This window comes from Microtus oregoni, unplaced genomic scaffold (assembly GCF_018167655.1).
Source record: "Microtus oregoni isolate MIOR12 unplaced genomic scaffold, Mior012 000029F_ref0000214, whole genome shotgun sequence".
NCBI classification, from domain to species: Eukaryota; Metazoa; Chordata; class Mammalia; order Rodentia; family Cricetidae; genus Microtus; species Microtus oregoni.
The window spans coordinates 8,545,251-8,570,172 of record NW_024543088.1 but is presented as its reverse complement, the minus strand read 5'-3'; the positions used below and the strand labels follow the sequence as shown (position 1 = coordinate 8,570,172).

Here is a 24,922-nt window from a genome sequence, read left to right as displayed (position 1 = left end):
ATGGGTCATGTCTGGGTCTCTATGACCAAACAGCAGCCAGAGTCTGGATTGATGTCCACAACACCTGTTGCCATGGGGGTTGGGTGTGGTGAGCAGATGCCCAGGGTCTGGATTGCCACCTGAGATCACGTTGGTGGACCTTACTGCCAATAGGGCCATACTGATCTGAGTTGCCTGTGTTGTTACTGGGGTCATGGTGACTGAGCTGCTACTGTCTGGGTCAGTGTTCCTGCTACAGCTAGGGTCTGTGATGATGTCCATGGCCCATTGGTAACAGGAACCATATGTGTTGAAATCTGAGAGCCATACTAAGCCAGCCTTGCACCTCACTGGCCCTGGACTAGCTGGCCCTGCCTGTTGTTGAATACTCGGGAGAGTTGGTCCCACCTCTCACCATGGGTGTGGGAGAGCTGGTCCCAATAGCATGGGCCCAGGAGATCTAGCTCTGTCCTTTGCCTGAGGGGGCAATTCCAGTGTCCCTGACCAACCAGCTCAGCTTCCATTCAGACCCACATCCTGAGTCTTGGGTTGGCCCAACCTAGCATCTACTCCATCTCTGACCTGCTGGAGTGCATGAAGGGACTGGTCCTGTGGAACAATAACTGGAGCATCTCCATGACTGGGGGCAACAGCGGGATATCCAAGAGGAGTTTCCGTGCAGGTCCGGTGATGATGCTGTGCCAGAGGACCAGACCAATGACTCGCCGTGATGAACATTTCACGGGTGGGGCTGATTGGACAAAAGGGGCAGACTGCATTCGACATGGACACTCTTGACGCCACTAGGATGAATGAAGAGGTGTTGGAAAGTTGGAGTTGTTATTGGTTTCGTTTTTAATTATTTTTTGGAGGTATGCTGCAGGGTAAGGGGTGGATATGGAGAGATTGGGGGCTGAGTGGGATTGGGGTACATGATGTGAAATTCCAGAAGAATCAATAAATTAGGTTAAAAGAACAGCTTAGTCAGCCACAGTTTCTGCTTATTGATTACGGAGGAAACAGAAGGACTTCCTGATGGAAGTTTCTGGTTTGAAACTTGCTTGTGTCCTTACACCTCACCTTCTGTGGCTCCTGAGTGTTTGAAGGTGGAGCACAGGTGAGAAACTTAACCTTTAGTTGCCCTTACTTTTAGCCCACTTACATTTAAAAGCCACACCTAGCTGCTAGCTGCCATGTTGGGCAGAACATACCCAGGTATAAAGGAAATTTTTTGTGGAGACATCTATAAGAGATTTTTCTCAAAAAATTATTTTATGTGTACGAGTGGCTTATCTGTATGTACGTATGTCCATGTACCTTGTGTGTGCATACCCACGGAGGTGAGAAAAGGGTATAAAGTTACAGATGGTTGTGAGCCACCATGTGGGTGATGGGAACTGAACCCAGGTCCTTGGGAAGAGCAGCCAGTGCCGTTATCTCCCGAGCCATCTCTCAAGCCCCAGGAGATTTTTTTTTCCCTGCCTTTTCCAGACAGGATTTCCCTGTGTAACCCTAGCTGTCCTGGAACTCATTCTATAGACCAGGCTGGCCTCGAACTTACAGAGATCCCCTGCCTCTGCCTCCCGAGTGCTGGGAATAAAGACGGATGCCGGCGCCTCTGAGATGATTATGGTAAAACCAACAGTATTATTTTTGGAGGCCTGGTTCCTGCTTCTTCCCTAATCATTCTACCAGCTTGAAATTAGACACTTCGCCTGTTTCTTTTCTTTTTTTAATTAATTAAAATTTTTCATTTTTTTATATACCATGGACCAGTTTCCTCTCTCCTCTCCTCCCACTCCCCTGCCTCTCTTCAGTCCCTCCCCCATCCAGTTCTCCGTCTTCATTCAGAAAGGCCTCCCATGGGCAAAGCATGGCACACCGAGTTGAGGCAGGACCTCTGCATCAAGGCCCGGTGAGGTAACCCAGCATGGGGAATAGGCCCAAAAGCCAGCTCAAGTGCAGGGGCCGGGGTCAGGTCCTGATCGCACTGATGAGAGCCCCACAAACAAACCAAGTGATACAACTGTCATACACATGTAGATGGCCTAGGTGGGTCCCCATGCAGGCTCCCTAGCTGTCCGTCCAGAGACTGAACTCTCACATACTCTGGTCAGTTGTATAAGGGGGTTCCCCCATCATGGTCTTTGAAAGACCCTACAGACCCCCTCCTCAAAACCCGCAGCTAGCATGCTCCCGGGGTAACGTCCTGTTTGCTTTAAAAAAATTCTCCGGATCAGCAGCCAGCCTGCTCTCGTAAGAACATCCCATGTGCTTGAGAGAGCAGGATGTCTATGAGATAGGAAGACTGCAGGGCAGGATGTCAATAAGATAGGACATCAACAAAGCAGGTTGACTGCAAAACAGGATATCTATGAGATAGGAACAGTCATGCCCCCCGCTTCATTCTGATAACCACGCTTTTGCTTCTGTAAACTTGCTTTTTGCTCTTCCCTATAAAAAGACCTCCCCCCAGTCTGCAGGCGTGCAAGTCCTCTAAAAGACTTTGCTGCCCGCAGGTACCTGTGTTTACTCAATAAACCTCTTGCTAATTGCATCCTGTGGTCTGGACTCGGAGTGTCCTGGTTCTGGGGACTTCATTGGAGGAAAAGGTCCTCTCTGAGGGTCTTTCAATCTTGACCTCCCTGGCTTGAACAATCTCTCCTTCCTCACTTTAGTAGAGCTCCCGGAGCTCAGGCCAGACCTTGGCTGTGGGTCACTGCATCTGCTTCCATCCGTTACTGGGTGAAGGTTCTATGACGACAATCAGGGTAGTCACTAATCTAATTACAGGGGAAGGCCAGTTCAGGCACCCTCTCCACCAATGCTAGGCGTCTTAGCTGGGATCATCCTTGTGGCTTCCTGGGAGTTTCCCTGGCCTCGGGTTTCTTCCTAACCCCAAAATGCTCCCCTCTCCCCTTTAAGACAGCTCTTTCGTTTCTCTCCCACTCCATCCCCTCACAACCTGATCCCTCATGTTCCCATGTCCTTCTCCCCCCTCTTCCCCCACCCAGTTTACCTGAGAGATTTCTTCTATTTCCCTTCTCAGGGAGTTCCATGCGTCCCTTTTTGGGCCCTCCTTGTTACATAGCCTCTCTGGGAATGTGGATTGTATCCTGGTTATCCTATACTTTACTCCTAATATCTGCTTATGAGGAGTGCATACCATGTTTGTCTTTCTGGGTCTGGGTTACCTCACTCAAGATGATTTCTTTCTAGTTCCATCCATTTGCCTGCAAATTTCTTAATGTCATTTTTTTTTACAACTACGCTCTGCCTGTCTTAAGAAAATTTAGCGAGCAGGGCGGTGGTGGCGCACACCTTTAATCCCAGCACTCGGAAGGCAGAGGCAGGCGGATCTCTGTGAGTTCGAGGCCAGCCTGGTCTACAAGAGCTAGTGCCAGGACAGGAACCAAAAACTACAGAGAAACCCTGTCTCGAAAAATCAAAAAAAAAAAAAAAAAGAAAGAAAGAAAGAAAGGAAAGAAAGAAAGAAAGAAAGAAAGAAAGAAAATTTAGCGTACAGAGATATCAAATCAATGAAATAGTAAAGACTGGAGTGATTGTCACTTTGGGTGATAACTGTAGCCCTGGAAGGTTCACTGTGGCCCTTTAAAGATAATAGCCTTTCCCTCTGTTCTTCCTTTAAATTGAATTGATCTGTGCCAAGTGAAACGAGCTATAACCATTCCTGGACACATTCCTGGTGACAATTCTGGGCTGAGGGCCAGGGCCACTTGTTCCTGCTCCAGGTCAGGCACCATCTTTTTCAAGCTGTGTCTGGAGCTGCTTACTCAGGTATGTGGGTACAGAATAGGACTAGGCGCAACCTGGCTCCACAGAGAGACTCCGGGGTCCCTTCTCTTCTGTCAATCAACTGCCCAGACAATTTTAGTCCTGTGTTTAAGGATTTCCTTTTGCCTTTTTAATCCAACAGGCTTCTGGCAATGTTTACTGCAAACATGCCGTTAAGAGCTTTATGGAGATTCGTAACTGGGCCAGGTGTCCTAGGCAGCTTCTTATTTTATCTCCTGATTCCAGAAAAGAGAAGAGGCCAAGGACTCATGAGGGTCTGATGACAAAGAGCCTGTAGGACATGGAAGGAGGGTTGTTTAGGAAGCTAGAATTTGAAACGGTACTGTTAGCCCTGAACCATCTGTATCCTGGGATTGGTGGCTGAGGTGGCACCAGACCGGGAGGGCAGAAGGTAAAGTGGGAAGGGTTGGGGACATCGTTCAGCAGTTAGGGGGTCTCTGTTGTGAGCAGGATGCTGAGTTCAGTCTCCAGTAACAAAGAAAAGGCAGAAAACCAGACTTCTGGTTTAACAGCAGAGAGAAAACATCACTGAAACTGGGAAGAGTTAGGTTCCTGCCTCCTTGACTCAATGCGTTCCTGGGAGAGAGCAGTCGTCATTAGCAAGTCAACTTCTCCCTATTCTCCTGATGGCCTGCAGAGGGCGATGCATCCTTTGGGAGGCGCTTCAGCGATTTCTGAGACATGCGCTGTAACTAACTGCCTGGCAATAGCTTTCCTTTTCAATGATTTGTCAGTAAACATTTTGCTCAGGGAACTTAACTGATCTCCATTATATGATTGCAGTTGGATGTCCACGCTGTAGGAGCGCTGCCCCTGCTAACAAAAACAGCCTTAACTAAGGATCTGACTGTGTGCACACCAAAAGGCCACTTGTGCACAGTGGTGTGCCTTACCTGGTTACCTACTTCGTTTTTCACACTGCCTCTTAAAACTATTCCTGTAGCCAGGCAGTGATGGCGCACACCTTTAATCCCAGCACTTGGGAAACAGACGGGCGAATCTCTGTGAGTTTGAAGTCAGCCTGGTCTACAAAGTGAGTTCCAGTTCAGCCAGGGCTACACAGAGAAACCCTGTCTTGAAAAACAAAAAAGAAAAGAGAAAAGAAACCACTACCACCACCACCACCACAACTAAAAACAAAAAACAAAATTCCTGATTCTTCGAACCTCAATCTTTAAATGTTTAGTGTAAGAAATAAATTTTTTTTGGCAAAGCCCTCAAAGACTTTTCACTGTGGAAGGAAATCCACTCATGGGACCTGAATGATCTGTGCGGTATTTTAATTTTTGAAACAGCGTTAACTGTTGTCTTGGAACTTATTCAAAGTCACGACTGTACGATGCTGTAAGTCGATGAAACCACTCCTCTCTCCAAACTGCAGAGCTTAATTCTGCAACTTTTGGCTTAGAAAAACAAAGAAAAATCCCAAAAAATTAAGCCAGAGGAAGGCAGAGTCCTTTTTTATTACGTAGTTATGAGAACCTGGTAAGAATAATTTTGTATAAACAATTGAATTTTAATTTGTTATCCTTATGTAATATTTGTGTGTGTATGTGTGTGCATGTGTGTGCAGTACACCAGTGAATTTCAAAGGACACATTGTATTTGTGTATGTGTACGTGTGTATGTGTACGTGTGTGTATACATGCGCACACATGCATGTGTGTGCACACCTGTCACAGTACACCAGTGAATTTCAAAGGACACGTTATATTTGTGTATGTGTACGTGTGTGTGTGTATATATGCGCACACATGCATGTGTGTGCACACCTGTCACTGTACACTGGTGAATATCAGAGAATACCTGGCGGGAGTGTATTATTGTACTTATGTGTGTGTGCGTGCCCGCACATGTGTGTGCATGCACGCACATGCAGCACACGGGTCACAGCACACCTGTGATGATCTGAGGACACCTGGCAGGAGATGGCTGTCTCCTGTCTCCTTTCAGCATTTGAGCTCTAGGGATCACACTCATGTCACCCAGCCACTCACCAGTCACCTCACCAACCCAAAGCACATTTTATATCTTAGGTTTTTTTGGGGTTTTTTGTTTGTTTGTTTGTTTGTTTAGTTTATTTAGTTCCCTTTCTTTTCTGTTCTGGGGACCCAAACCAGGACTTTTAGCCAAGATAGATAAGCCTTCTACCAGTAAACCACACCCCCAGCCCCAGAGAGCAATTTTATCAATGTAAAAATAAGCAAAGATTTATGTGAGTCGTTCCACAACCGAAGCAGCAAATGAATATCGTTTTCATGTACCTCAGAAAATGAATTCTGATTTTCCCTCTGAGAATTTACCTTGCTTCAACAATTTAGGCTTCCTAGCACTAATAATGCTACAGATTCCTCAAATTTTTCTACACACATTGATAATGGACAAGTTCATTTTCCCTGTGGATAGAGATGACTGCTAGACCTCTGCTGGCCATCCTTTCTAGCTACTGTCCTGTCTCTACCCTCTGTGCTGGACAGGCTTAAATTGTTCTACAGAGAAGCCTGTCTCCAACCTGCAGCCTGAGTGGGCTTTCCCTCAGCCTGGCCAGTATTGCCTTGAGTATCCAGGTTCCCAGAGGCATTAGACATGCCAGCTCTGGGACCAGATGACATGTTCAGCTCACTTCTTCTTGATGAGACATGGACTAGCCTGATGTATATAACCTTTCACCAAGCCACATGCCTAGGTGGCCCATGATGTGGTGTGTGTGTGTGTGTGTGTGTGTGTGTGTGCGCACGCGTGTGTGTGCGTGAGTGCATGTACATGTACGTGAGGGGGTGTCCTCCCTGATCAGAGCCCACATGAGCTGCTCTACACCCTGAAAGACCCCCCTGGCTCCATTCAGTGCCCTCTATGTGGTAGAAGGCTCTCATATGCCCCGCGTGAGAACCACAGTGAGCCATTTTTGATGCTGATCTCTAGTTTTGTCCTGTGGAGGGTTGTCTGTGCACAGTGAACAGTGAGACTGCATCCAATCCACTGCCCACAGACAAACATGTAAAACATCCATGGGCTCAACCTTGTCATTTGTTGATAACCCCAGAATTGTGGGAAAGCCTGGCAATTCTTTATAAAAATGATCTGTTTAAACATGTTTGTTGGGGTGTGACAGTGTCACAAGGTGTGGTGAGTGTGTGCACAGCTCTGGGCTCTGGGTTGGTGAGAATGATGAGCACCATGACAGGTAAGATGACTTCATCCTTTCCTGCATGGCCCTGCTGTCCAGAGACAGAAAAGAAGCCCAGAGAGAAAGGAAAACCTATGTCTGTGACCCCCAGTGTGTATCTGAGCTCAGAATCTATGTCCACTGGGGGCGCCACTGAGCACAGGACTGTCCGTTCACACTTGTGTTCGTTGGTTTCCTCGCCACTGCTGCTATTTGCCCATTTTCTGCCACATCATCAGTTTGGTTTTCCCTGTTGCCAGGATGGCCTGCAAGGGTCTTCCTTCCAGGATTGACCTGTTCGGCTCAGGGCTGCAGTTTCTAGGTTGACCTGAGTAGATTGTACCACATGGGAAACAGACATCACGTCCTTGAACCATACCATTTAAAATAAGTAAACAAATAAATGTTTATTAATAATAAACTATAAATAAGAACTCAACAAAAAACAACAATAAAAAATAAACAAAATGAAATAGTAACCATGAAAACAACAATATAAAAGAATTAAACAAAATGAAGAGAGATATTTTCTCTAAAGTACCACACAGGAGTGGAGCTGCTTCTCTGTAGAACTCAGCCGGTAATTCCACTACCTAGCCTAGATATCAACATCAGGCAGCGGGAAAAAAGGCTCTGGGTCACCTAATCCCACAACAGACACTGGAAATAAGAGCTTGACGTGGGGGACACGTGCAGCTGCATCTAGGGAATCGGCTGGTGTGGGCAGAGGCTGATCAACATTCAGAAGCTGCGCTGGTTCAGCTTCCGACTCAGTAGGTTCCCCAGCCGCCGGGTCCACGACATCAATGTCCTCTTGAGTTTTCAGATCTCCCTGTGGCTCTGCCCCAGAAGCTGGACTTAGATGCAGTGTCTCTTGCATCCCTGAGGTATCCTGTTCTGGGGCTTTGATGATCTCACAATCTAAGGACAGAGAGATGGACCATTAGTGGAGATGGTCTAGAAGTTTCCAGGATTGGGGGGGGGGGCTTCCGAGAGATGACCTTGCTGGTCACACAAGACCTGTTCATGCCAGAGAATCTCCACTCTCCTCTCCCACAACAGGACATATCACCTGACTGGTGTCCTCTGGCAGGTTTTTTCATTCTTTGTGGGCACTACCCAGCTCCCAACTAAATACGTGGAGACATTCTTTCTTATGAATGTGCAGCCTTAGCATGGCCTGTTTCTAGCCAGCTTTTCTAATTTAAAGGATCCTGTTTCTCTATGTTTTGACTCTGGACTTTTTACCTTTCTTTCTTCTATATAACTTCCTTTCTTTCTTACTCTGTGACTGGCAGTGTGGCTGTGTGGCTGTGTAACTGTGTGGCTAGCCCCTGGCATCCTCCTCTCCTTTTCTTTTTCCTTTTTTTTACTCTCTTCCCTAGTTTTCTCTTCTTATTTATTCTGTTTTCCCACCAGCCCCACCTATTTTTCTCTCCTGCCTAGTTATTGGCCATTCAGCTCTTTGTTATATCCATCAGGTGTTTTTAGGCAGGCAAAATAACACAGTTTTACAGAGTTAAACAAATGCAACATAAAAGAATGCAACACATCTTTGCATCATTAAATATATATTCCACAACATAAACAAATGTAACATACCTTAAACTAACATTCCACAACAGTATCCAACTCTGGTTCCAGGTCATGGCTTCTGGTGAATTCCAAAGTGCAACCCATCACCAAAACCAGCTCCTACCTTCTTAGACACCTACCTCTGGCCTCCTCATCCTCTTCATGTATTTCCTGGGACTCCTGCTCCTCCAGCTGTGATATCAGCTTCTGGACGTGGAGGTGGAGGTTGGAAAAGGGCATGTGGAGTCGCAGGTAGATCAGAAACTTGTTCAAGACGACCCAGTCTGGATTCTTCTTAAAATCCTGGGGCACTGTTTTCATCATCAGTCCCAAAAAGAATTCTATGGCGCTGCAGGAAGGCATACAGATTGGCAAAAAGTAGAGTCAGAAACCTGGCCTCCCTTCACCAACACAGCAGTGGTCCCTCAGATGAGTAAAAAGATGCCCCGCACCAGTACTGCAGGGCAGAGTGGTCAGGGCTCCAGACAATTTCTGTCCTTTAGAGGACAGACTGGGCAAACTGGGCTGGGCTGTGGTGGGGATGGATTCTTCTAGGGCCCTTTAGCTTCATCCTTCCCTCTGCTCTCAGAACTAGGAGACTGTTGGCGATCTCTGCTTTTCTCCACCTGCATGTGAAGTCTCTGGTACCATCTCTCTAGTGGAAATCCCAAGAGCACGGAGACTGGGAATGGCTTAGCTTAGTCCTCAGTCCTAGCCACCCCAAAGATCCCACTCCGCATATGGGCTCTTACCTCCCTCTTCACCCAAAGCCCACTCACATCTTTGTATTCTGATCCTTCATGCTGTCAGACTGCAAAGATCCATACCTGTGGAATTTCATGCGTGTGTCACGGCTAATGCTTTGTGTCCCCCAACCCACCCAGAGATCTAGAGGGAGGTACTTGACTCTGGTATAGGAATAGAAGCTAGGGAGAGGGTAGGAGTGTAGGGGGCTCTTTGTACTCTTCTGACTTCCATGCTGAGGGCCTGGGAATGGGCATCTGGCCACGGATCTTCAAGGACATGAATGCAATGGATGAAACCCAAGTTGCTACCTTTTAGGTTTCCAAAGTCTACAGGATCTCCTGGGGCCCCTGCAGGAATCCTTGTCTGGCTCCATTGATCCCATATAACCCAGATAGGGTCTAGAACCTTCTTTTCCAAGTGGGAAAAGACTACTCGAGGCATAAGAAGGAGTAGTGTTTGACACTTCTTGGGAAAAAGTGAATATCACAAGCTAGATTCATCTCCCTGCCCTCAATCTCTGGCCATGACACTTTAAAGGGTCAGACAGCACACTAACACTCCTGAGGTACAATCACTCTTCTCCTACACGAGCACACAGCCCTGGAGAAGAGCAGTGTCCTCCTAAAAACCGAACCGGGAGACGCGAGGGCCGGAACTCAGGTGTCGACACTCACGTTTTCATTATCAGCTCCAGCACCTGCCAGGTGGTGGCAAAAGCTGGGTAGACATCAAGGAAAGTCATGACGAAGTCATAGTTGCCAGTGTTCAGAGCAGTCGCTAGGTACTTCACATTTTCCAGGAGGCTTGACCGTTTGTGACCAAACCTGAGGGGCTTAAGTAGGGAGCCCAGGCCCATTTGACCCTGAGGAAGGACCAAGGAAGGAAGGAGGGTTTAAATGTGGAAACTCTGAGAGACACCAACAACCCATTACCACACAGTGAAGTGAGAAGTGGGCATAAAGAATGTTCCTCAGTCTTCTCAGAGGATCATACCCCCAGGCAGGGACCGGAAAGGATTCCTGCTACAGGCTGGCATGTCTTACCTTATCTTCCCTGTTCTAAAGTAGCCAGAGGTGTGTGAGAAGGCACACCCAACGTCCCCAAAGGTGGCCAAGGACACCTCCCTTGCCTTTTCTGTGGCCTGAGTGGCTAGATTTCTGGAAACAGGAGAACATCTTTAGTAGAGGCTGCTGCTGGCCTCTGGCTACCTGGTAACCAGGTTTCCAAGTTCCATCTGGACCATTGTTAAGAAAGTGAGGTCACTTCCTAGGGTCCTCTGGTCTGAACCTCCTCCACACAGGCTTTCTCTAGGGCTGACCGGGGCTGCCAACTTCTCTCCTTCTGCCTTTCCCTGTGTACAATGGGACACAGTTGTGTCCATATGCTCCTGCCACACACTAATCTGAGAAGCCTGGCTTCAGCCAGACCCTCACCAAACCATTCCATCTGTACCACATGAGTCCCAGGAAAAAAAAAAATTTCCTCTTAGCATCTTCCCATAGTCATAGTCCTGTCCTGCTCCCTGAAGGTCAGTCTAGTGTCAATTTCCTAGTATGGCATTACGTGTGTGTGATCACAGATACCCTACACTAATCTGGGAAACCCTATTCCAGTGTCAACAGAGGTAAGACAGAAATAGGACATGTACCCAAGTCCTCACACCCACACTCACAAGGGCACACAGAGGACCCACTTACAAATGCCCAGGAGCTGGGGCTGGAGAGATGGCTCAGTGGTTAAGAGCATTGCTTGCTCTTCCAAAGGTCCTGAGTTCAACTCCCAGCAACCACACGGTAGCTCACAACCATCTGTAATGAAGTCTGGTGTCTTCTTCTGGCCTGCAGACATACACATAGATAGAATACTGTATACATAATAAATAAATAAATAAATATTTCAAAAAAAAGGAAAAAATGCCCAGGAGCATGTAAGTGTAGAAAGGGCCATGCTTAGGTGGCCTCCGAGTCATTTAGGTTAAGGTTAGTATTGGGTAATAGACAGATTCAACCTGTATGCACTTGTGTTTAATCGTGCATTTCACAAAGAGGACCAGGCTGGGCTCCTCTCCTTTTCTATGATGTCTAGTGTTTACTCCCTTTGGGCTTCCACAGGCAGCAGTGTGCCTCCAGGCATTGCAGTCTGCGTACTGGTTTCCAGAGTATTCCAGCTACTTTCAACATTCCTTACCCTAAGGAAAAAGTGCACACTTGATGATTGTTTAAGATTCATTCATATTTAAGTCTCAGGCTTGTTAAAGGAAAAACAAGAAGCTTATAAATTCAATGCAGAGATGTGGGTGGCCTGTGTTACTACCCAGAGCCATGGTGGCACCAGGGCCTGAGCTGCCAAGGGCCAGGTCTAGGTCTGTAACCCTACCATATCCAGGGTCTGTGCTGATGTCCATGGCTCCTGTTATCACCAACGGCCATGAAGATGCCCAACATCTGGGCTGCCAACCGAGGCTATCCTGGTATTTGAGAGCCATGCCTTCACTGGGGACATACTGATCTGAGGGGCCTCTGCCATCAACAGGGTCCATGGTGACATCTGGGTACAAGCTGCTGCCGAGGGCTATGTCTGGGTCTGCTGTCATGCTACAGGTGGGGTCTGTGTTGATATCTGTGGCCTGTTCTTCCACTGGGGCCATGCGAGTTGGAGTGATGAGGCGAGCAGGCCTGCTTTTTGTCCCACCCGGCTCCCGCATGGCTACTTAGCCCCAGAAATAATAACACAGAAACTGTATTCATGTAAACACTGCCTGGCCCATTATTTCTAGCCTCTTATTGGCTAACTCTCACATCTTGATTAACCCATTTCTAATAATGTGTATAGCACCACGAAGTGGTAGCTTACCGGGAAGATTCTAAACTGCGTCCATCTTGGGTAGGAGAAGCATGGTGTCTGCCTGACTCTGCTTCTTTCTCCCAGCATTCTGTTCTGTCTACTCTGCCTATCTAAGCTGCTGTCCTATCAAAGGCCAAGGCAGTCTCTTTATTTGACCAATGAAAGTAACACATAGACAGAAGTCATGTGTATTGAAATCCAAGTACCATGCTGAGAGTGTCCTGCCCTTTGCTGACCCTGGGAGATCTGGCCCTCTCCTTTACTAGTTGCTGCATCAGGAGTGTTGGCCCTGCCCCTCATGAGAGAGCTGGCCCCAACCCTCACTGGCCCTGAAGACTCCAACCCTGGGAGAGCTGGCTCCGTATTCAGGAAAGCTGGCCCCACACCTCACCACAGGCATGGGACAGCTAACCATGATGGTGTAGATGCAGGGGAGCTGGCCCAGACCCTCACTTGACAGGGAAGGTCCAAGCAGAGGCCTGGTTTGACCAACTGAGCTACGGCCCAGGCCCACATCCACAGCTTTGAGTTGGCCCAATCCAACATCTACCCCATCTATGACCTGCTGGAGGATATGAAGGGACTGGTCCTGTGAACCACAGCTGCAGGGTCTTTAAGACTCAGGGAAACCACAGGATACCCCAGAGGACTTCTGGTGACGGTCTACCATTAATGGTGTACCTTGAACCAGACCAACCACTCATTGCAGTGAACATTTATATATAAAGCTGTTTGGACAAATGCATCTACTGCATGACACACCACAGCTCCCAGTGCCACTAAGACAAATGAAGAGGTGATGGAGAAATAGGGAAAAATGAGAAGTGAAGTACCTTTTTTTATTAGTAGTAATTTTTTCAGCTTTTTGTTTGTTGGAGGGAACACTGCAAGGGTGAGGGTCAGATACGGATGGACTGGGGAATGAGTGGGATTGGATGCATGATGTGAAATTCCCAAAGAATCAGTAAAAAATATTATGTTTAAAAATGTTCAATGCAAGACGTACAGCGGCACATGTTTTTAATCCCAACACTTGGGAAGCAGAGGCAGGCATATCTCTAAGGTCAAGGACAACTTGGTTTTTTTCTTTATTTTTTGTTTTTAATTAATATTCTTACTGTTTTTTATTTTTATCTTAATTTTATTATTATTATTATTATTTAGTTTTCCTTTGGGAGGCCAATGGCAGGATAAAGGGCAGATATGGAGGGACTTGGAGGCAAGTGGGACTGGGGTGCAGGATATAAAATTCTCAAAGAATCAATAAAAATTATTTTAAAAAAAAACAAGAAAGAAAAGAGAGAGAGAGAGAGAGAGAGAGAGAGAGGAGGTATCCATCTCAATCGACATCAACATGTATATATCCTATGCATCAAAGCCCAGAAATCATGCAAAACTATCTCTAAAGAGAGGCCAATTCTAAATTAATTTCAAATTTGCATTTTAAGTTTGTCTGGCAAAAAAGAAAACTTGGAAAGTTTCTTAGCGCTTAATAAAACCATATTTTAAGAATTGAATCACCATTTAAATGTAAGATAGTGCTAGTCTCTCCAGTATACCCATAACAAGATCATGTCACAACCTCAGTTTCCAGAATTAACATGTGAGGGCACCAAACCCAAACCACTGCAGCCGGAGGGAAGCTTGAAAGGCCTGTGGTAAGCAGTTACCGTTTTAGGGAGGCTTGCCAGGGGAGACTCTCCTGTGACCGTTTTCTTGCAGTCTCGGATTGTAAGGAAATGATTGACTTCTTATGTCTTAGGTGAACATCTTGTGAAAGGAAAAAAGGAGAAAAAATAGGTAAAAGCAACAGCTCTTACATATTAAATATGTAATCTAAAGTCATTCCCACCCAAATTCACCAGGGCCCACCTTTCAGCCCAGCACTCTGGAGGCAAAGCCTCCCCACTCACCCCTCCATCTCCTCTCCATCTGTCTGAGACTACACCATGAGAAGAAACATGTGAGATACTCAGCTAAAGTACGCAGGGAAAACTAAAGCTGGGAACAATTTAAAACAACCTTAAAATCTGTAGCTGTAGTTCAAGCATAAAATTCGTACAACCCAAATATGTCTCCGTGTGCTTTAGCAAACACTTTCAAAACATGAAAACCCCACATTTAAACGTTTCGCTTTGTTCTCTTTTTGTAAAATATGGTATTGGAAGCAACTTGGATTTAAATTTTAGACTAAATCCAATTTGCTGAAATACTCTAAAAATAATCTAAACTGAATTCTAGCCACTTTCCACTCTTATAAAAGTCACAGAATACAACGGGGCAAAAGTTTTCTCACTGGCTATGTAATCAAACCAAAGCTAACTTGCTGATGAACCCAAAGGACAACCCACAACTGAGAAGCTGATGAACACATGCAAATCAGGTCCTACAGACAGCAGGCGCTCAATGACAATTTTACTACATCAGCGTCTGGGAGATTGCTTTCACTGTGCAAGCTTGCCACAGGTTCGATAACATGTGTTAGCAGGCCAAGTAGTTTTGATGTGTATGTAAAGCATCTTTGTCTATAATGGACCTTATCTATTTTCTTTTGGAGTTAAGGATGGTTTGCTCATTCCTTCTCACTGTGTTTATTCGAGGCCCCTTTTGTTCAGTAGGCGAGGGCTTCTTCAGCCACAAAACCAAACGCTCCAAAGGTTGGGTGGAGAGAAGACATCATAACTGGAGTGTGAATTCCCCTCACGAGTCCATATGTGTTCATCAAGGCATTTGTGTTCCAAAACACCTACACCCAAATTTACCTTTGGATGGAATCCAAATGAAGATATGCTTACTCCACCAACCTTGATTCATTAAATATTAGTACATTCACTAAACAAATTCGGTGTCTGTGCATAGCACTCTCAACCATGTAACGTGAAGGAAATCATGAAGCACGTGACTGAGATATGGAGATTCATCTTCTCTCCACTCGACTCGACACTTGAGCCCTGATTAGAGTATGTGATGGCCTGTGATTTTATGATTTTAATAACAAGAAGAATTACGATTACTTTTGTAGTTAAATTCATGGCAAATGTTCTCCATTCGATATTTTATAATGAACATTATGTGGAGAATACTAATATTTCTAATGTTTTGTTTTGTTGAAACGGGGTTTCTCTGTGTTCCTTTGTCTGTCCTGGAACTCACTCTGTAGATCAGGCTTGCCTCAAACTCACAGAGATTCAACCGCTGGGATTAAAGGTGTGTATGTGCCACCACCACCAGGCTGAGTACAACTATTTCTTTTCAGACCTATCCGACGTCTTTCTTCAGCACCACGCCCAGCTTGCAGTATCTATCACTGCAGAGACTAGGGCACCAGGCTGGTAGCCAACCCTGTCCAGTCTCTACATCTCACTCTAGAGGTTAAGAGTTAGGAGCATTGTGGAGTGACATCTAATCCACAGTGTACACGCATGTGTCAAAAGAGGAGCAGAAAACTTTACACTTTAGTTCACCACATGATGGGGTTGTGTGTGGCTGGGCAAGTGTAGAGCACACTTTTAATCCCAGCGTTCTTGAACCACAGGCATGCAGGTCTCTGAGAGTCTGAGGCCAATCTAGTCTACATAGTGCATTCAAGGCCAGCAATCTGAGAATCTCTCAGCAAATCCCAACCACATGGTTAGAAGGTCTGGCTTTGTTGAGAGTGGACTACCGGCCTTTATCAACTGCACATAACCACCTCTTCTAGCCACATGCTCCTGAGGAGCTACAGGTGTCATAAACAGGTAGGGACTTAAGTTCTTGGACAGTAATCAGAACTAACATTGTCTACCTAGCTCTGTGTAGTACGGAGCGGAGCGGCAGGGATGCATTCCCGCCTAGCTCTCGCACGGCTAGCTTTATACCCGAAATAACAACACACAAATTGTATTCTTTTAAACACTGCCTGGACACATGTGGAAGATGAATGACCCAGAAGGTTAGCTGCTGAGCCTCACCTAAAGGTTTCCTCTTAAACAGCCAAGAATGATGAAGACGCATCCAGGGAGCCGAGCCGACTTGATCCCTTTTCCTTCAATGTATACGTCAAAGGTCTTTCCTTAGTGGTTGACAAGAGGAATACATGCAACATGCTAACATAAAATCATCACTTGTAAACTTACTTAAACTGACTGAAAGCTGTATAAAACTCCTGCATTCTTTCATTCCTCCTGCATCCGTTATACTATCGACATCACAAATCTCTCTCTCTCTCTCTCTCTCTCTCTCTCTCTCTCTCTCACACACACACACACACACATATACCAATTATGACTGACATTTTACCCATTTCCTTTTATATTTTATGAAATGATAAAGGGGGAATATTTCCCAAATTATGGGAATATCTTTTGAGATTTATTTATATATTTAATTTTACCAAAGAATTTTACAGTATCTCATGAACTGATACTTTCTAGTGTAAAAGTACACATTGCACTCATTGTAGCCCATTAGAATAGGAGCAGAGTGTTAGACAGCCCATTCCCCTTTCCTATGAAGTATTTCCAATCTGTTGTCACTACAGTAACGCCATCAGGACTGACTTTTCTCCCAGATAACTTAGTGGCTAGGAAGGCATTGGATTCAGCAGGCTTCCTTGGACCCTTTCCTTTGGCTGACATAATTTTTGGGTCTGTTGTTGACTGCTTTTCAACAAGTAGAGTAGTTGCTAAAGGTTGCTAGTTTCCTTTAGTGCATCTGCCTGAATTTGATTGATTAATATCAGAATTTACTAAGAATTGTTAATTAGGCGATTTGTTTGGTATGATTACATTAGTAACACTGCTACAGAAAAACATAACATACATGTCATTACTAGTACTTTTTCCACATCTGCCCCTAGGGTTCATTTAAACATAAATTACCTGGGAGATTCAGTAAAAGACAGGACTTCCTGAGGACAGCAGTACAGATGTTCTTAAGTGTGTGCAGCTGGGCTGAGCCAAATCCCTACTGTCAGAGTTCGCAACACAGCGTGAGGACAAACTGAAATTCGTGCAGTTCATGTGTTTAGTCGAGGTCGCTGTTTAATACTTAACCAGGGTTATCCCAGTTTGAAAATGCTGCAAGTCAACCAACATCTGTCCTTGTCTGTGGCGTCAGGCAAACTGCAACAGTCTAGAGAGCAAACAGCTTCAGTCGCCTGTCTCCCACTGATCTCTTTCCCAAAGGCCGCATCCTTGCTCTTTTGAACTTAGCTCATCGTAAGCTCATACTTGGGAAACAACAACAGGTGCTTCTGTGAGCAGGACCAGGGCAATGGCGACGAGAAATGTCTTTCCAAGGTGAAGCGAGCGAGTGGCAGGTGTGGAGTGCTTCTCACGGTGTCAGAACCCCGACGGTGACTTCCTTTCGACAGTGCTGTTAGGTCACCCTACCTTTTCTTCTAAATTGCATGTGTGGTACGACTTCCTGTCTTAAACCTCTCTTGGCCTTGCTTCTATCCAAGCCCAGAGCTGTGTCTTCACGCTGGAGTATAGACATGGCCATAACAACACATCTGGGTATCCACTTCTGACCCACGCATGTATGATTACATAAGGCCACCTTTCTGCACCTATGTAATGTTCTTTGGGCATATCCTATATAATAAGCTACCTTCTCTTTCTCTCCTCCTTCTTCCCATTTGTACCCTCAATTCCCCTAGACATCTTCACTTTACTGTCATTTCATGTGTACATAAATAATTTTTGTGTCTACGAACACTAGGACCCACAAACAACTGAAACATCCAATAGTTATCTTTCTGAGGCTGACTTAACTTGCTTAATTTGCTTATTTCTGGTTGCATCCGTTTCCTTACAAATAATATAACTTCATTCCCCTTTTGTGACTGAAAAGATTCTATACCATATTTTCTTCAATACCCATGTTGGTTTTATAACTTAGCAATCACAAATTATGAGTACTTCAATAAACATTGCTATGCAGATAATGTTGACACTGAGACTTTGGTGTATGAAAAATAATTTATGTATCCAGTGTTTTGGAATATATGATTCTGAATAGTTTATCACTGACTACAGAACCCCTAGATCTGTGAAATCATGGCAGGAAGCATTGTGGTGGAGCATCATTAAGAGGCGGAGATCATACGGCAGGGCAGGAATCTAGCATGGAGTGGGAGCCAATAACCACTTCCCATTATGCTTCTTCCCCTGAAGTTTCTACCACCTCTGAACACCACCATACTGGAGTTCAGTCTGTGACTCATGAACTCTCAGAGTTCAAACTATATCCAACCAGGCAGTGATGGTGCACGCCTTTAATCCCAGCACTCAAGAGGAAGAGTGAGTTCAAGGCCAGTCTGGTCTACAGAGAGAGTTCTAGGACAGACTCCAAAGCTACCGAGAAACCCTGTCTTACGCCTGTAAGAATGGCCAAGATCAAAAACACTGATGACAACTTATGCTGGAGAGGTTGTGGGGTAAAGGAAACACTTCTGCATTGCTGATGGGAGTGCAAACTGGTACAGCCCCTTTGGATATCAGTATGGTGATTTCTCAGAAAATTAGGAAACAACCTTCCTCAAGACCCAGCAATACCACTTTTGGGTATATACCCAAAGGATGCTCAATCATACCACAAGATATGTGCTCAATTTATGTTCATAGCAGCATTATTTGTCATAGCCAGAACCTGGAAACAACCTAAATGTCCCTCCACCGAAGAATAGATAAGGAAAAATAATGGATAAGGAAACATTTACATAATGGAGTACTACACAGCAGAAAAAAATGACATCTTGAAATTTTCAGGCAAATGGATGGATCTAGAAAATATATTGAGTGAGGTGACCCAGACCCAGAAAGACAAATATTATATATATTTACTCCTAAGTGGCTTTTAGACATAAAGCAAAGAAAACTAGCCTACTTTAGCTTAGAATTCACAATCCCAGAGAACCTAGACAACAAAGAGGACTCTAAGAGAGACATACATGGATCTAATGTACATGGGAAGAAGAAAAAGACAAGATCTCCTGAGTAAATTGGGAGAACGGGGATCATGGGAGAGGGTTGAAGGGGAGCAGAGAGGAAGGGAGGAGAGTGAAGAAAAATATATAGTCCAATAAAAACAATAAAAAGAAGAAAAAAAAAACAAAAAAAATCCACTAATTATTATGGTAGCTGGAGAGAAGGCTTAGTGGTTAAGAACACTGACTGTTCTTCCAGAGGACTTAGGTTCAATTCCCAGCACCCACATGGCAGCTCATAATTGTCTGTAACTCCAGTGCCAGGGGACTTGACACTGTCACACAGTCATACATGCAAAACATCAATGTACATGAAATAAAATAAGTAAGTTATTTTAAAAAAATCTATATCCAAACTATAGTCCTGTAAGTTTTAGTTAGTAATGATGGTGAATTCATTAATGAAATGTATTATTTTCTGTTTTGATACAGGTTCTTCCAAATACAGCCATTTATATTGACATTACAACAAACGTCAATCAGGAGTGACCACATCTCATCTGCTCAGAGTCCAGTGGCTTCTGTGTGAGATAGTGCAGGAGGAGATTTACCTGGAGGAGGAAAGAGTCTCGGGATGGTTAAGACTGGATCAGGCACAGGACGGAAGATGATTGGCAGGTCAGAAGACAGTTTATTGCAAGAGATCGCTTGGCAGCAACTGAAAGTGGGTGGAGACAAGAGACAAGAAGGCAGACCTTCCGGAAGCACTGTTGCCTTGGGCATCTTTATGCAGATGGCCATGGAAACAGAGGACCAGAAAGCAGCGTGACACAGAGGTGGAGGAGCAGTTCCTTCACTTTTCCGGGCCTCAGTATTCTTTTCCAGAAAGTGAGGCTGCTGACTATATCCACCTTGTAGCGCCTATGGAAGGGTCAGTGACTGAAGCACATAGCCATTTAAACTGGCCTTCTTCAGTGATGGCAGGCCCTGGAATGTTTTCTCTGCTGACTTATTCCCTAGTATGAATTAGGGACAAGGGATACCACAAGTGACTGTAGGATTGATACCATGGTGACAGTTGTGGACACCACGTTTCTATTTTCCATGCTCCGAAAAAGAGCTAGCTTACTTCAGGCAATAGGAAGCAAACGGTGCCCTCTCAACAAACTCTCAATTTTTTGATCAATGCAAACTTGAACTCTTATCTCTTGTAGATACAAGCAAATACATCGTATAAGGGAAAGCTACTCTGTAACTTTTGCCCCCGATACCCTATTGAACTCTTTTCATCTGCAGTAAACATTTGTGGGTAGAATGCCAAGTCTCAGGAACTGGATAGCGTCCTGTTCTCACTAGATAAAGGCAGCATGAACCCAATTTGCCATTTTAGGTCCTAAGTCCAATCTAGGTCCAGGATTGGTTTAGTCTGTTGTGAGGTTGTTGTGGAGGGAAAGACGCTGTTATTAGCATCTGTTTTCAAGATTAGATATTTTGAGGGTGAAGTTCAAATCAGTATAGATGCTATGCTCCAGAAGAACCTGACAAGCATCATGCTAAGTGAAAGAGTGTCATCTTCGTGATTTGAAGGACCCAGAGTGAGTCGTCCTACAGAGACAGACACAATGGTGGGTCAGAAAAGGTAGAGAGACTAGGAAGAAATTCATAGCTTCAGATTAGCTGAGGTGTCTGCACTAAAGTGAGTGTGCTAAATAAATTGTTCACTTAAAAACAGTTCTTTTCTGCCAGATGTAGTGGCGCACACCTTTAATCCCAGCACTCAGGAGGCAGAGGCACGTGGATCTCTGTGAGTTCAAGGACAGCCTGGTCATACATACTGAGTTCTAGGAGAGTCAGGGCTATGTAGAGAGATCCTGCCTCCCTCCCCCCCCCCCAAAGAAGTTAATTTTCTATTGCACTAATTTTTATCATAATACATTACATTGGTTAATAGCAGCATGTTATTCACAATGGATGTTCATATCTGCATGTACTGCAGTTTGGTCACACTCACTGGGGACCCATGAACCTCTCTTCTCTGTTCCAGTCCACAGACCAGCTTCCCAGCTGGTCTCCCTCCCACTTCCATGTCTGTCTTTTCTGACCCACTGGGGTTCTTAGGCTTCCTTACAGGATGAGGGCTCATGGAACACCTGCTGCGGACCATGAGACATATCATCACTCCGGCGCCTACGAAGGACAGAGATGCTTCCAGGGGCCTGGCCAACCTGCCAACTGGTCCAGGATAGAGTCTTAATGCCAGAAGCATGTGACCCATCGCCTTTTATATACCCTGATAGCTTTCTTATATGAAGGGATTTTTAAAAAAACAAACACCATTGTTGTAATTCAGTAAGTGCAATTTCTGAGAAATCGCCAATTAAAAAAAATGGGATACAGACCTAAATAGAGAACTCTCAGCAGACGAATCTCAAATAGCTGAAAGACACTTAAGGAAATGCTCAACATCCTTAGCCATTAGAGAAATGCAAATCAAGACAACACTGAGATTCCATCTTACACCTGTCAGAATAGCCAGTATCAAAAACACTGACCACAGCTTATGCTGAAGAGGATGTGGGGTAAGGAGAACATTCCTCCATTACTGGTGGGAGTGCAAATTTGTACAGCCACTTTGGAAATCAGTATGGCAATTTCTCAGAAAATTAGGAAACAACCTTCCTCAAGACCCAGCAATAGATGTTCAATCATATCACAAGGACATATGCTCAACTATGTTCATAGCAGCCTTATTTGTAATAGTAAGAACCTGGAAACAACCTAGATGCCACTCAACCAAAAAAAATGGATAAAGAAAATGTGGTACATTTACGCAATGGAGTACTACACAGCAGTAAAAAAAAATGATATCTTGAAATTTGCAGGCAAATGGATGGATCTAGAAAAAAAGCCATATTGAGTGAGGTAACCCAGACCCAGAAAGATAAATATAATATGTATTCATTCATAAGTGACTTTTAGACAGACATAAAGCAAAGAAAAACCAGCCTACAATTCACAATCCCAGAGAACCTAGACAATAAAGAGGACCCTAAGAGACACATACATGGATCTACAAAGGAAGGAGAAAAAGACAAGATTTCCTGAGTAAATTGGGAGCGTGGGAGTCTCAGGAGATGGTAGAAGGGGAGGGGGAAGAAGGGAGGGGAGGGGAGAAAATTTATAGCTCAATAAAAACAAGAAAAAAAATCTAGAAAAAAAAAGAATGGGACTTTAAATCAATACAAAGTTCTAAGACATTTTTGTGGGCCGACAACATTTCTTAAGTATAACTAGTTAAGCTAGAAGTTTGGGATTACTAATTGTAGAAAAGTGTAGCAGTGCTGGTGCTCTTTCTGAGCATTTCCACTTCTTTTCCTGGTGGCTGGGAATATAGCTTTGGTAACCATAGCAATACCCGCACCCCCCCACCCCAACCCGCTCCTGCCCAAGGGAGGAAGGAAGTGCTTGATTTGCATTGACGTCTTGATCGTTGAATTAAAGGGAATTTCTTTGGAGACTTTCCTTTCAGGTCCAGCTAGGTTCCTGCCTGCACCCAGGTGAAAAGTAATTTCTTTCTCGGGAGCTTGTTTAGCGACCCAAGGCTTTTTCCTGTGTCTCTAGGGGTAAAAGCATAAACAGTTAATCTCCTGGGCTATGATCTTATGTTAATTGAAACCAAGGTGAAGGGAAAAAATAAATAAAAAATAAAAACTCAAACACCATTATTGTGATTCGGTAAGTGCAATTTCTCTGATTTAAATGCATACCCTCAAGTTTATGTATTCGAAACAGTCTAAATGCATCCTGACAAAGAGACTGAGCCCTCAGGAGAGACAGGCTGTGCTGGGTCTGTTTTCATATATAGATTAAGGCTGTTGTTGCAGTCATGAGCCAGTTGCTGCAGGACTGGGGTCTTGAAGAAGTGGTGAATCTGGCCTCTTCCTTCTCTTTCATGCTCCATTGTCCTTCCTCCCTTTATTATTGGGAGTTTCCATGCGTATTTTCCTTACCAAATTGTGAGACTGTCAAGGAATTGTTTAGGTAATAGTCAATATTATATCTGTAGGCCCTTGCTGGATATTTTGTATCTAGTGGATATCCTGGCCAGTAAGTTGAACGGGACCTATGTATCCAGCCTGACCATGTTACCAAACTTCCGTGAAGTGCCTCTGTCACAGCCACCCTTAGTATACGCTCAGGATGATTGACCAGGATTCTGTTGACAAGTGGTCCCTACAGGAAAGACCACAGATGGATGGATGGCATTGAAGCTGATGGATCTCTAGGCAGTGTTTAGCAACCTCTCAAATTGCCCTGTCATAGACTGCAAGCTAGACAAATCATTGGCCAAGATATGTACCCATTCAGCTGAAAAAATTATATATCTAAGGACAATGGGTACAAAAGAAGCAAGCAGCAGTAAGCCCTTCAGCCACCAATAGTAAGGCAGTTGTCACTATAGCGGCACCCCAGACTCTCCCAACAGTAGTAGAGTTTAGAGAGAAAATTGATCAGTTTTGCAGGGAGGAACAAAGTACTCCAAAGTAGGATGTCTTAGTCAGGGTTACTACGCTGTGATGGAACACCATGACCATGCAGAAGCTATAGAGGGGTGCTTCTTACTGGCTTATTCCCCATGGCTTGCTCAGCTTGCTTTCTTATAGAAGCCAGGACCCCTTGCCCAGGTGTGGTCCTATCCCCAACGGTCTGGACCCTCCTCCATCAATCTCTAATTAAGAAAATGCCCAACAGGCTTATCTACAGCCCCATTTCATGGAGCCATTTTCTCAGTTGAGACTCCCTTCTCTACAATGATTCTAGCTCCTGTCTGATGTGGGATTTGCTCTGTATGCTGTGAATACCATTGGTTAATAAAGAAGTTGTTTTGGGGGCTGGAGAGATGGCTCAGAGGTTAAGCGACCAGCTGTTCTTCCACAGATCGTGAGTTCAATTCCCAGCAACCACATGGTGGGTCACAACCATCTGTAATGAGATCTGGCGCCCTCTTCTGGTGTGTCAGCATACATGGAGGCAGAATGTTGTATACATATAAATAAATCTTTTAAAAAAAGAAGTTGTTTTGGGCCTGTGATAGGGTAGAACAGAGCTAGGAAAACTAGATTGAATGCTAGGAGAAAGAAGGAAGCGAAGTGAAAGATGAGAGAGCCAGATGGAACTTTACCTGGTAAGCCACAGTCATGTGGTGATACACAGATTAATAGAAATGGGTTAAATTAAGATGTAAGAGTTAGCCAATAAGAAGCTAGAGCTAATGGGTCAAGCAGTGATTTAATTAATACAGTTTCTGTGTGGTTATTTCCGGAGTCTGGATAGCCAGGAAATGAACAAGCGGCCTCCTACAACAAATTGGCTCTTTACTATATAGTGGTCAACTATATCCATGTAAAACCTGAGAAAGCTTGGAAAGGAACTCTAGACACAGAAAAACAAGGTTTAGCTGCATTTTTCTTTCTGGCTGGTGGTGTGCTACAGCTACCTTAAGAGAAGTTGTCCTGATTCAGTGGTAGCAGAAAAAAAGCAGAAATGGCAGCTTTCTGGGCCATGCTGCCAGCGCGAACTCTGGCTCTTTCAGGAGGTCAAGCATTTAAATGGGGTTTGTGAGCAGAGTGCCACAACTTCCTTAATGGTGACAGATCCACTCTGTGCTTGAAAATGGGGCACATGTCAGGGAAAACTAAGCTAAATGCTGGGACAAAGAAGGCAGAGTCGAGGAGAAACCATGGAACCACTTCCAGAGACACATATGTTGGAACTTTGCCAGTAGGCCACAACCTTCATGGTAAAATATAAAATACTGGAAATGGGTTAATACTAGATGTAATAAAAGCTAGCTAGCTAGCAATACACTTAAGTGATTGGCCAAG

General features: G+C 44.7%; 2 protein-coding genes across 2 annotated transcripts in view; both read right to left on the bottom strand.

The window, feature by feature from the left end:
• Nucleotides 1-545: 545 nt before the first annotated feature.
• LOC121464660 lies at nucleotides 546-11,930 on the bottom strand. Its single transcript, XM_041677686.1, has 7 exons — nucleotides 11,788-11,930; nucleotides 10,327-10,440; nucleotides 9,958-10,107; nucleotides 9,316-9,363; nucleotides 8,677-8,885; nucleotides 7,604-7,882; nucleotides 546-730 (listed from the first exon to the last, which is right to left on the bottom strand). The coding sequence occupies exons 1-7, from the start codon at nucleotides 11,928-11,930 to the stop codon at nucleotides 546-548; spliced, it is 1,128 nt and encodes a 375-aa protein (XP_041533620.1).
• Nucleotides 11,931-13,780: 1,850 nt separating this feature from the next.
• Rnf6 (ring finger protein 6) overlaps nucleotides 13,781-24,922 on the bottom strand; it is a 53,254-nt gene continuing 42,112 nt past the window's right edge. Inside the window, exon 6 of the mRNA XM_041677974.1 lies at nucleotides 13,781-13,897. Within this exon, the coding sequence (XP_041533908.1) occupies nucleotides 13,886-13,897 (12 nt within the window). The 3' untranslated portion in view covers nucleotides 13,781-13,885. The remainder of the gene's footprint in view (nucleotides 13,898-24,922) is intronic.

Coding starts and splice junctions, on each gene's coding strand:
- LOC121464660 (XM_041677686.1), bottom strand. CDS start 11,930: ATGGCCCCAGTGGAAGAACAGGCCACAGATATCAACACAGACCCCACC. Junction 10,108..10,326: donor TTTAGAACAGGGAAGATAAG/GTAAGACATGCC, acceptor TAAGCCCCTCAG/GTTTGGTCACAAACGGTCAA. Junction 8,886..9,315: donor AAGGATCAGAATACAAAGAT/GTGAGTGGGCTT, acceptor GCCTTCCTGCAG/CGCCATAGAATTCTTTTTGG.